A 13561-nucleotide genomic window follows, 5' to 3' on the forward strand; every position below is an offset into this window, starting at 1 on the left:
AGAGCATATGAAGAAGCAGCAACTAAAGGAAATTTCCCAAAAGAAATTCTCTCAGATTTAATTTTCACTTTGCCCAAGCCAGGGAAGACCCCCAACCGACCTAAACATTTTTAGGCCCATCTCGTTGTTAAACGAGGACATAAAAAAACATGCGAAAATCTTAGCCAATAGGCTTAAGGAAGTTCTCCACAACTTAATAGCCACAGACCAAGTAGGGTTTACACCTGGTAGACAAGCATCTGATAACACACATAAAATAATAAACCTAATACAGGCCTGCGAAATAGATAACACATCGGCAATCTTCCTCACTATTGATGCTGAAAAAGCGTTCGACAGGGTTAACTGGGACTGTATTTTTGAACAAATTTGGCATAGAAGGCCATGTATTTATGACCATGAAGGCATTATACTCGAACCCATCAGCTACAGTGTTTGTTAACAACACCCTTTCCCAAAAGTTCACCCTGTTGAACGGAACACGTCAGGGGTGTCCGCTGTCCCCCATCATTTTTGTGCTTTCTAACCACTAGCATAGCTAATAAGGAGGTCATCAGAAAATTTCAGGAATTAAAGTAGGTTCACAAGACCATAGAATATTACTCTTTGCGAATTGTATAATCTTAACATCACCCGTCCAGAATGCTCCCTCCAACATATTTTTGATGTACTCCTGGAATATGGTAAGATCTCATTTCACAATGTGAAACAAACCAAATCATAAGCCTTGCCAATTAACAGAGACGCATCTACACTCCGTAGACTGAAGGAAAAATATCCTCTAGACTGGTAACATGACCACAAAAAAATAGGAAAAGAGCTGTCTGACTTCTCTAAGTATCTTTTTTTCATGGTGTGTCAGGGTAGTGGCACATAAAATGATGTTTCAAAAATGTTATACCTCTTCAGGACCATTCCCATTCCACTACTGAACAATTAGATCTTTCATATGGCAAAAGCCATAAACCCAGAGTTGCCTTTAAAACTCTAACTAAACCCAAAAAGCTAGGGGTTGGGGGTCCCAGAATTACCATATATACTCGAGTATAAGCCTAGTTTTTCAGCACAAAAAATGTGCTGAAAAACCCTAACTCGGCTTATACTCGAGTCAAGGAAAAAAAAAAGTGAACTCGTCTTCTGATGCTCCCCGGCATCCATCGCGGCACCGACAGGCTGGCTATATAGTACAGGGGACTGGCAGGCTATATACTGGGGGGGGGGGGGCTGTGACCAATGCATTTCCCACCCTTGGCTTATACACAAGTCAATATGTTTTTCCAGTTTTTTGTGTCAAAATTAGGGGTCTCGGCTTATACTCAGGTCGGCTTATACTCGAGTATATACGGTAATACATTATCACAGAGCTGAAGTACTTGACCAAGCTAATTACTGGTCGGGTGGAGCAGTAGACAAAAAATGGTGTATGTTAGAGGAAGAGTACACACAAAAATATCCCCACCAGCTAAGAATATTAAATATCCTAATAGGAGGTAACATAAAGCCTTCCTAATTATTTATGTTCCAAGCTACTGATAATGCCTGGAAACGAATATACCATTGAACCTATTTCCTGTAGTATTTCTTAAATACAACATACCCAATTTAAACAATGGAAGCTCCAGGGGATATCTAAAATTTCTGAGATAGTAGAAGAAAATAAATTACTACCGTTCTCAACCCTGCAAAGTAGTTTCCAATTGCCCCAGAGAGAGATATTCAACTGTCTCAGTATACGCAACTATACAACTAAACTTCTTGATCATATCCCTCAACTTAATAAACAGGTTCTAGATTACCTGAAGAGGAGGAACTGGAAAAAATAACTTTCTACTATTCCCAGTTGGGAAATAAAGCAATATTTAGCAAACTTAGGCACATGACGGCCTGGGAAAAAGATCTGTGTATCAACTTCACAAAAGACCAATGGAGTAAGGTTATATCGTTAGCCCATTTAACCTCCAGATGCACCACACACCAAGAAGCTATTGTTGAAACACACATGCGTTGGTACTACACCCCTACCAGACTACATAAATGATTTCCAACTACCCCACCAGGATGCTGGAGGTTATGTGAACAAAAGGGAACATTACTTCATACTGTTTGGGTGTGCCCAAAGATTCGCTCTCTTTGGCAAGCAGCCTTTGATGTATTAAAAGATTTAGGGATAGGGAACATTCCCTTTCTCCAGAAACATCATTTCTTCTGATGGAGTGCATGGGTTCCCCCAAAAAACTCATACATGTCTTAATGACAGTTAAATTGCTCATTACAAGACATTGCAAAAAAGTGAAATCTCCTACTCTACAAGAAGCCATAACACAAATCAACACGAACTGTGTATACGAAAATGCAATTGTCCTCGAAAACAGATAAAATTTGTATCTTGCAGATCCAATGGGATATATGGTCACACAGTTGCACTTTCATGAATAAAAGATTTGACAATATTTGGATCTTAAGAGATTAGGTTGAAGGAAAACAATGTTAAACAAACTGTATCGTTAAATGTTACTTTCCGATTTGTTATGTATGTGCCACATGAGAAACACACAAGGAAAATGATTATTGTGCTAGCAGAATTCTACAACCAATCTAGCAAGATTCATGATGTTTTCTCTATAAATATATAAATTTTTAGGGTTTTTTTGTGCAATTTAATATAGTGTTCACTGTGTGTGTGTCTATACAGTACAGTTTATATGAAACCATGTAGAATATACAACCCTGCTCAGGGATTATATGTATTCTTGGATATGTTTCTGAACTGTGGGCGCCGGACGAAAATAATTTGGCAATTCTACGACTGATGTACACTGCCTGTAAATTGATTGCTTTTCACTGGAAAGACGCTCTTCCTTCTACTATATTACAATTCAAAAACAAGGCCATCCAATCTAGAGATTTAGAGCAGTTTGTCTACCAAAAACGTAACGCTACCCAGAATTTTGATTCTATCTGGGGCCCTTGGCTGGACCATCTAGGATTAGCTTCATTGGCTCTGGTACAAGACTGGATGCCGCAGACATTGATGCTCATCTGAGAAGGGATTGGGGTGGGGGGATTGTTTTTGTTGGTTTGTTTTGATTTTAAAAATAAAATGAATATACAGCAGGAGCTAACACTAAGGGTATTGTAACATGCAACATATGGTATAAATGAAACAAATCTGATGTAAAATGGTTTAATGTGTTTTAGGACTCTGTACATACAACGATACTCTTGTCGAAAATGCGCAAATCATGCAACCAAAGTCTGAATATACAGAAGGAGAAAAAGTGCAATTCCAATGTAACAACAATTTTCAAACAACTGATGGAACAACATATGGAGAGAGAACATGTCTTTCTAATGGACAATTTACTCCAGCAAAATGTTCTGGTAAGTTGTATTAGTTTTGTGTGGTTTATATTGATATTCAAATCTTACACATTATCATTGGTGCTTTCTTTGTCCTGCTACATTATGGAAGCAGGACAATTAAAAAACAGAAGCAAGTGTATAAAACAATAGAAAACAATTGTGACCAATACCCCCCCCCCCCCCCCCCCCGTTTTCCATTGGGTAGCCTGTTATTTTATCTGACCCAAAAGCCCTACTTGTAGGACTTTTTCACTTTTAAGCAGAATCTCAAATGAGGACTTCTAATGGGGACTCCACCACATATTTGAACGTAAACCTGTTAAATATTTTTAATTTAATGTGTTTATTTTTACTAAAATCAGTTTGGAAAGTAAATAAAAGAAAGTTTTGCTTTGGACAAATAATGATAAGTGGTAGTAGCAAAGTACTAGCAGTTCAACCAGATTCATTACACTGTAACTCAGTTGTATCAATACAAATGTAACCTCTATATAATAGACATTTTGTAACGCAATTCCAGTCCTGACACCAATCCAGAACTAGCTCAAGAATGAGGTGGGGACCATGTGAAAATTACACCAAAGTGATCTGCATAGTTCTCTCTAATTTTGTTGAACTTGCTGTTAAATTTACAGTCAGTTCGTGAATAAGGGAGAAGCTAGATAGTGATCTGGATTCCTCCCCAAAGTGTGTCTCCCTGCACAGCCTATTGCTATCCAACTTGCCACATTAGACCTCTGAGCTGTGAAGAGGCCACATTCTGCCTGCACAGTCATCAATCATCTAATAAGGGCAAGGGTCTGGCTTCACAGGCCATAGGCCTGAATGACATAATTGCTGCACCACATGGGAACCTTCTGAAACAGCAATGGAGTCACCAGCAGTAGAGACATGGCTATTGTGGGGGTACTGTAAGTATTGGCTACTGTGGGGTATTGTGACTATTTTCTACTGATGGACACTGCTATAGGGGACTGTGCACACTAGCTTTTGTTGGGGTACTTTTACTATCAGCTACTGTGGTGGCACTGTGAATATTGCCTTCTATAGGGGCAGTGAGACTGCAAATTCAAATAATCTTCTACCTACAGACTTGAAGAATGGATATTAGAACTTAAAGAGGACCTGTCACCCCCAAAAAAGACCCCCACCAAACATGCCCCCCATAACCCTCTCCCCAGTCTCTTTCCATATATGTTAAATTTATTTTAATTTATGTTGTAAAAGTTGTTACTAGAGGATCTGACCTCTTATCAAATAAAAGGTCGGATCCTCGTATTCACTGTGCTTGCAGTCGGGTATATTCATGAGGGGGCCGACACTCCCCCACCGCGCCCCTCTGAGAAGCCGGCAGCATCGCGTATATTGCGCAATCACTGCCGGCTTCTCCGCGTATACTGTATTGTTCCTGGCCAATGTCAGAAACACAAAATAAGAAAGCATAAGCTCATGTGAAGGATTATGTGACGTGTCTCCACGATGTGGCCATGCTTATTGAGACCGTTGGCCGCATCGTGGAAACACATGAGCTTATACTTTCTTAGGCTACATTCACACGAACGTATGGAGGACGTATATACGGCCGACGTATATACGGCCGATATACGTCCCCCATACACTTCTATGGGCGCACGGCACCCTACGGGAGCGGTACGGTGCTGCACACGTGCGGCACCGTACCGTTCCGTACCCGGGAAAAAGATAGGACCTGTCCTATCTTTTCCCGTAATACGGCACCGTGCGCCATGTATCGCTATGGAGAGGGGCGGGGGTGAGCTGCGCTCACCTCCTCCTCCTCTCCCCGTACACTGCCGTTGCCCGCTACGGTACGGTACGGGCGGGCAACGGCAGTGTGAATGTAGCCTTATTTTGTGTTTCTGACATTGGCCAGGAACAATACAGTATACGCGGAGAAGCCGGCAGTGATTGCGCAATATACACGATGCTGCCGGCTTCTCAGAGGGGCGTGGTGGGGGAGTGTCAGCCAGCACATAGAGAGCATATGAGAGGAAAGGAATATACCCGACAGCAAGCGCAGTGAATACAAGGATCCGACCTCTTATTTGATAAGAGGTCAGATCCTCTAGTAACAACATAAATTAAAATACATTTGACATATTTGGAAAGAGACTGGGGAGATGGTTATGGGGGGCATGTTTGGTGGGGGTCTTTTTTGGAGGTGACAGGTCCTCTTTAAAGACTTTCAATCCCACTTCTTCATAAACACCATTAGGGGTCAGTGCACACAGGCTAGGAAACACACTTCCATTTTTTGAACTCCATCTTCAGTGATTGAATAAATGGGGACAGATCCATGAGGCAGATTAACCAAGTTCTTTTTAAAAGTACTTATTATAAAACACATTTCCCAATCATGAATGTGGCTTCTTCTGGGGCTTGTCCTATTGACTGCTGAATTTACCTTTATGATTTTATTTTTGGTTGGGGGTGAGGAGTGTTCTATTTTACTGGTTTAATTATCTGTTTCCCTGGGAGATCATCGATTAACAGGTGTTACTGTATGTAGGTTTCTGTTCTCTTAAAGTTGTCCTTCTCTGCATCCGTTCCAATTTTTCTATCTCCTTTTTACACACTTGTGCCCAAAACTGTACACTGTAAACCGTATGTCCTTATAATGAGAATTCCTATCTTGATACATACCATAATTTTATTTTTTTTCTCCATCAATGACTTTAAATTTATCTCTATTAAACCTCATCTGCTATTTGTCAGCCCAGGCCCAAGCCAAAACTGGAGGCCTGGGCTGACAAATAGCAAATGAGGTTTAATGGAGATCAATTTAAAGTCATTGATGGAGAAAAAAATAAAATTATGGGATGTATCAAGATAGGAATTCTCATACTATCTTCCTCTGTATTAATTACTTTACAGAGTTTAATATTATCTGCAAATATTACATTTCTACGATGTAAACCCTCTATGGGGTCATTAATAAAAAATATTAGAAAGAAATGGGCCCAGTACTAATCCCTGTGGCACCCCACTGGTAACTTCAACCAAATCTGAGAATGTGGCATTGATGACGACCCTCTGTTTTCTATAACTAAGCAATTTGCTTACCCAAATTCACAGATTTTTCATTAGTCCCTGCATTCTAATTTTATGTACAAACCTTTTATGTGGCACTGTATCAAATGTCTTGATAAATTCCAGGTATACAACATCCACAGCCTCCCCCACATCCAGACTAGAACTTATCTCCTCATAGAAGCCGATCAGATTAGTCTGACCGGACTGATACCTCATAAACCCGTGCTGATGCTGGCTTATAAGGTTGTGTACAGTGAGATACTCAAGTACAGCATATCTAATAAACCCCTCCAAAATTTTCCAACAACCAATGTTAGACTCACAAGTCTGTAGTTTCCAGGATTGCTTTTTGACCCTTTTTTAAATATTGGCAATACATTTGCAGTGTGCCAGTCCTGTATAACAGAACTTGTCCTTAACCCCTTAACGCTCTGTGCCGTAGCTCTACAGCGCAGAGGTATAATGGATGTATAAAGAGGGCTCACGGGCTGAGTCCTCTTCATACAGAGGTGGGGGTTGTTGCATATTGCAGCAAACCCCACCGCTAATAACCGCGGTCGGTGCTTGCACCGATCGCGGCTATTAACCCTTTCAATGCCGCCGGCAAAGTCGCCGGCGGCGTTTAAAAGACGGCGGCGCGCGGGCGCCGCCATCTTTATTACGATCGCCGTGCCCCCGAATGTCATCGAATGTCTTCGTTTGACCCGAGACTATCTGGCATCTGCAGATTCGTTACAATGAGCCAGTGGCTCATTGTAATGAAAGTGCTGCAAAAATGCCATATATTGCAATACAGAAGTATTGCAGTATATGGTAGGAGCGATCTGACCATCTAGGGTTAATGTACCCTAGATGGTCTAAAAAATAGTGAAAAAAAAAAAGTTTAAAAAATAAAAAAAAAGTAATAAAATATTAAAAGTTCAAATCACCCCCCTTTCCCTAGAACGGATATAAAACATAATAAGCAGTAAAAATCACAAACATATTAGGTATCCCCGCGTCCCAAAATGCCCGATCTATCAAAATATAAAAACGGTTACGGGCGGCGGTGACCTCCGAGGCGGGAAATGGCGCCCAAATGTCCGAAATGCGACTTTTACACCTTTTTACATAACATAAAAAATGAAATAAAAAATGATCACAATGTCGCACAGACCTCAAAATGGTAGCAATGAAAACGTCGTTTCATTTCGCAAAAAATGACCCCTCACACATCTCCGTGCGCCAAAGTATGAAAAAGTTATTAGCGTCAGAAGATGGCAAAATTTTTTTTTTCTTTTTTGTGCACATTCGTTTAATTTTTGAAAATGTATTAAAACACAATAAAACCTGTATAAATTTGGTATCACCACGATCGCACCGAACCAAAGAATAAAGTAGGCATGTTATTTGGAGCGAAGAGTGAAAGTCGTAAAAACTGAGCCCACAAGAACATGACGATTTTTTTTAAATTTTTTCACATTTGGAATTTTTTTTCAGCTTCGCAGTACATGGCATGTTAACATAAATAACATTACGGGAAAGTAAAATGTGTTGCGCACAAAATAAGCCCTCACACAGGTCTGTACACATAAAAATGAAAAAGTTATGGATTTTTGAAGTTGGAGAGCGAGAAATGAGCCGAAAAACCCTGCGTCCTTAAGGGGTTAAGGAATCTTCAGATATTAGAAATAATGGTCTATCACTGCACACAATTCCGTCAGTACCTGGGGGCGTTTGCCATCTGAGCCCAGCGATTTGTTTATTTGAGTGTGTTAATTCAGCAGCGCAACTCTGCTCGGTTAAGCCGCAGACATTTAATAGAGGATTTACATTCTTTCCCATGGGATTTTTACTGGGTAAAGACAGTTGAGAAGGAGACAAGAGATTGTCCCTTCCCTCATCTACCACTATGACCCCCAAGTTATTCCTCAGAGGGCCCAAACATTTAGTTTTTAGTTTTTAATGATTTATTAAAATTTGGAATTATTTTTACTTTCCTTGGCAATTTTTCTTTATGTCTCTATTTTTGCTGCCTCTATCAGTTTTTTACAGGCTTTATTTTTCTTGCTATAATCCTGAAACATCTCATCGCTACCATTTTGTTTTAGCACCTTAAAGCTCTCATCTTTCTTGTTAACTACATATTTTTTTTCCTGTTTCTATTGTGCTTATTCCCATATGGTATATGTCTTTCACGGGATCTTTTTAGAACATTTTTAAAAACATCCCATTATTTTCAGTATTTTTATTTTTGAGAGCATTGTCCCACTTTATCCCCTCAAGGTCCTTCCTTAGCTATTGTGAATTTGTACTTCTAAAGTTAAGAATTCCTGTTACTCCTCTTCTCAAAGTTAATTAAAGAATAATTCAGAGTGAATGATGTGGTCACTGTTACTTTGGTGACCTTCAACCTGTTATTTTGATACCCTCTCTGGTCACGTTAAGGTGCAGGGGTGCCCTCCCTCTTGTTGAGCCTTGTACTAGTTGTTACCCTAATTAGGTTGTAGTATTTCACACAGGAGCTACAATCTGAAGGAGAAAGTCCTAAAAACTACTAAAGCAGCAGTACTGATCAATATGTAAATTGGCTCAACTTTTTCAAAATATTCATAAAAATATTGATATTTTTTACTTCAATAGTACTCTCCTCCTTTATAAGTGGTGAAATAAGGTTCCTATTGTAAACCACTCACATTCCCACATTTCATACAAGAACCTCCCTTGGAACAACAAGTACCTAGGTGGATTCAAAGCAGGCACATTGTACAGATCACCAAGGTTTTGTTAAAAATGTAAGGTGTATTCATATGTACACATAAAGATTATAAAAACATGCACATATCAAATAAAAACAGCATCAAGATGCCAAGTAGCTTTGCCCGACCCTGGGTTTCACCCAGGCTTCCTCAATGTGGCTTCCTCTGGGACATATTTACTGGCGTCCCACACATACATATATAGTGTTTGACATACGTATAGAATATTATAAAATTGATATACATCTTTCTAGAACAAGTTTTATACATATTTCATAGTTCTTTTTTTTAAAAATAATAATACATCATAATTAGTGAAGAGCAGGTCCAACCCGTTTTATTACAGAACAGGACTTTGCTTGATTGACAACTGAGCAGTCAGTCAAGCAGTGTTTAGCCCCCTGACTACCATACCGATAAAAAAGAGATTGGCTCGGCGGGACATGTGACCCTGCTGCATAACAAGCAGGGTCACTTGTCCCAGCGCTATTACAGAGAGAAGACAGAGAGGGGAAGGCTGCAATGTAGGGACAGTGAGGGAAAGAGTAGAGCAACCTGAATTTCAGAATTGCCCTTTTCAGGGTAGATGGGGGGATTGGGAGGGAGAGATAGCTGTGAAGGACAAAGTGAAATACTTTCAAGTTTCAGAGAAGTGTGAAAGTAAGAGAAAACCTTCTCCTTCATCCAGAGAAATCCAAGCCCTTTTACTGTAGCATCTTGCAGCACCTTTTTACTGCAAGAATGTTTTCTAGCAAATTAGCAGTGTTAGTTTTCTGCATCGTAAACCAACCGCAGCAACCGCACACTGCACCCAGTAAAAAATATAAACTCTGTGCTCACCTTCCAGCATTCCCCTTGTCTCCTTTGCTCCCTGGGATTTTTTAGCAGTAGAGTGGGAAGAGCCAGAAGACCAGGTGTCACTTAGATTCCAGTCCCAGGTGTCAGCTAGTACCACCTCCCACAGTGGTCCAGAGGATTCACTGATCCCAAGTCCTGACAAAAATTATATATAAAAGGCAATTCATTGTATCACACTTATATAAAAAAAAATAATTCATTAGGGAACAGTCAAGTCAATCCGTGGAATAAATCATTAGGAGATAATTAACATGATTGATATACAGTGTGTAAACAAGATGAGCATTACAAATCAGCATACAGTAGATAGATTCAACTCTGAGTGAGATCTTGCTAGCTATTGCAATAGTATACAGCCAGAAAGCCCCCACTGTAAAAAGCCAGACACCCCCCCCGGTAAATTGCAAGCCAGTCCCACCCAGTATACAGCCAGCCCCCTCTGTATATAGCCAAGGAGCCCCCCCAGTATACAGCCAGCCAGCCTACCCCCCCGAGTATACAGCCAGCCAGTCAGCCTGCCCCCATCAGTATACATACAGCAGCCCCTGCCCAGCATATTATAACAATACTCACCTCTATCTGCCCTACTTGATGCAGTAAGCCCGGCCGGCAGTGACAGCTCCGTGAGCGCCGGTGGTTCACAAACTATGACGGTAGTTGTTAGCCGATGTCATATACTGGGCGACGCCAGCGGCGCATGGAGCTGTCATTGCCGGCCAGACCGCATCAGAGAAGCTTCGGGGGAGCGTCGACCCCAGTCCAACCAGCTAGCGCCAGTGCCCAACCCCACCCACCAGCTATCCCCGCCTCACACACTATCGCCGGCCCACCCCAACCACGGGCCAGATCTCCACCCGCCCCACCCACTGGCTATGGCTGGCCAGCCCCACCCACCCCACCCACCGGCATACTCAGTGCAGGGGTTCTGAGCCGCGCGCTAGGCAGATGTGACTGCCACCGTGATCGTTACGCCACTGGCAGGCTCGACTTTAACAATCTCCTCTTATGAATCATATTCCGGGAGAGATCTGTAAAAAATTATAGTGGGTTGTGTCATGAACGGCCCTCGTGATCAGAGAAGACAAGCACTGAGCTCTATTTCTTCAGGTTTTATTCCAGTATAATCACAAGTTGCATATCAACCAAGTCCTCTGGAAGAGCCGCAGCTTGCTCTCCTGACCGAGGTTCCTCAACAACTGCCTCTAACCAGTCTCAAACAATAGCCCTACACCCAACTCCACCCCCACCTCCTCTGCTATCTGGTTATCACCTAGTAGTGGGTGGTGGGAGTTTATTACCATACAATAGCCCCATGTCCAAATCCACCCCCACTGGAGCTGTGGGGACACAAAGACTTCTGCAGGAGAGTAGAATATTCCAGAGAATAGAAATGGTTACATGTGGATGATTATAAGGTAATACAAATGTAACACGCTACCAAACACCGATTGGCGATATATAATGAAATACGTCACAGCCTACCGTGACAGGATGTCACCCAATTTAAGATCTGGAATGTCACGACCCGCCTTCACTACCTTCTCCTTGGTTGAAAAATTGTGAGGTTTCACAATTACATCCCAGGGGAGACCATCTGGTCGTGGTGCAGTTAGAGCCCGATAAATCCCATCAATCTAAAATAATCGGGTTGGGGTGTCGGGCAAAAGCTGTCTCAATAGCTGACTCTGTGTGACCTCTAATTCTGAAGTTTTCCCCAGATTTCCCTCAATTGCAACCAGTCGTCCTGTCCCTGAAGCTAAAAAAAATCTCCCACAGCATGATGCTGCTGCTACCATATTTCACTGTTGGGATTGTATTTGAGTTTGTATTAAGGGCTAGATGTATCACTTGTTTGTTTTGTTGTTTAAGTGACTTTTCATTTTGTGGCAGTAATTTTGCCCCAGTTTTGTGACTAAACACCAAACTAGCCATGCATCAAAATAACCATGTTTTCCTCATTTATCCTATCAATCCAGAAGTTTTGTTGAAGCTACTAGTGAATCATCAATAGCAACATTTTTAATTTACATGCAATTTTGGCGCACAAACACTCCTGGCCAAAGGTGGTGTAGACTGGGAAGCAAGACCCAGCTTTTCTGCAGAGCAGTGTAGTGCCTGTATATTACAGAAGCAGAGTTCAGCCAGTGTTTATAAACAGAAGCTGCAGGTAGTGTAGTCATGAGCTTCAGTTTACAAATATTCTGCAGCAGCTCAAAGCAGTATAAAAAAGAAGTGTGTGGGGGAGCTTGCAGACAGTATAGAGCTCTATAGGTAGCTTAGATTTAAGTGCTTGAATCAAAGATTGCGCATATATTGCACCTAAAATGTAGTGCAGTTGCAAAATCATGCTGAGACTCACAAGTGATTAATAAAAGGCATGAACTCAACTGATCACAGATGGTTGTAGCTTGTGATAATTCAGATGCAACAATGCGCCTAATTTAGACGAAAAAAACAGAACTATTGCACCACAACTGGCCCTATATCTGTCTATTATATATCTGTCTGTATATCAACTATTGTAGCAAGGTCAGTTTTACTGCAGAAAAGTCAAAAGACACAGACAAGCTTGACAGAGAAAATGTGGTGTCCTTGCGGCTTTTATTGGCAGCCAAAACAATGCAGCTTTATAGGTAAGTAAAACAAAATGGAAAACAAAAGCTGGCTCGTCTGAGCACTACCTATACATCAGCGATTCCCTCTCTAGAGAAACAGTGTATTCACAGGCTGGCTAGCCTTCCAGAGCAATGTCTGTCCAACAGTGCCCCACCCTAGTAAGCTATTGCTTTTGAAAAGGTGGCATAACGTGTGGCATAGTCAAGTTTGGCCAAAATATGCTGGTGCCCCCTGGCAGACTTATGAAGGGGCCCAACCAAATCCATAGCTATGTGCTCAAAGGGTACTTCAATTTTGGGTAACGGGTCAGGGGACTGCGGAAGTCTGGTCTAGGGGTGTGTATTTAACACTCTGGGCAAGACTGGAAGAAGTCCTCTAGTGCCTTATAAATACCAGGCCAAAAGAACCTCCCTGGTTCCCTGGTCTTTTGCGTGCCCACCCAGTACATGTAATGGCCCAGCTCCAACAGCAAGCGTATATTGGACTGTGGTACCACAAGTTGCTCCACGACTTTAGAGTCTGTTTTCTTTGCCCTATACAGCAAATCATTAATTTACCATAAAATGCAAATATACTAACTCTCTAACTGGCTCTTGGGAAACCCCATTGATTAACTTGACATTCTTCCAGGTATTAGCTGGGTTGGGGTGCCTCAACTGTTCTGTACCAAAGTTTCCCTTTGCAATATGCAGGGAAGAAAACTTCCTCTGAGTCTCCAGCGAGGACCTCTAAAGAAAAGTTCTCCATTTCCCTTGGTGTCATCATGTTTGCAATCTTACTTAGATTTTTTACATTTTGATTTGACCTACACACCTTAGCTTGCTTATTTTCCCACAGATTCCAAAACAGAGGAAAATCCCACCTCAGTCTGACTTGGTGCATGAAGTTTTTAACCACGCCTTCTTTACAACCCTTTAACAATATAAATAGTCTAA

At 41.4% G+C, this 13561-nt stretch overlaps 1 protein-coding gene across 3 annotated transcripts in view; it reads left to right on the forward strand.

Annotated features, from left to right (window-relative positions):
• LOC140105137 (complement factor H-related protein 5-like) overlaps window positions 1-13561 on the forward strand; it is a 307689-nt gene that overhangs the window by 55666 nt on the left and 238462 nt on the right. For all 3 annotated transcript variants that reach the window (XM_072129066.1, XM_072129065.1, XM_072129064.1), the window contains one exon: window positions 3199-3381. In XM_072129066.1, the coding sequence (XP_071985167.1) occupies window positions 3199-3381 (183 nt within the window). The remainder of the gene's footprint in view (window positions 1-3198; window positions 3382-13561) is intronic.

The sequence above is a fragment of the Engystomops pustulosus genome, chromosome 10 (assembly GCF_040894005.1).
Source record: "Engystomops pustulosus chromosome 10, aEngPut4.maternal, whole genome shotgun sequence".
NCBI classification, from domain to species: domain Eukaryota; kingdom Metazoa; phylum Chordata; class Amphibia; order Anura; family Leptodactylidae; genus Engystomops; species Engystomops pustulosus.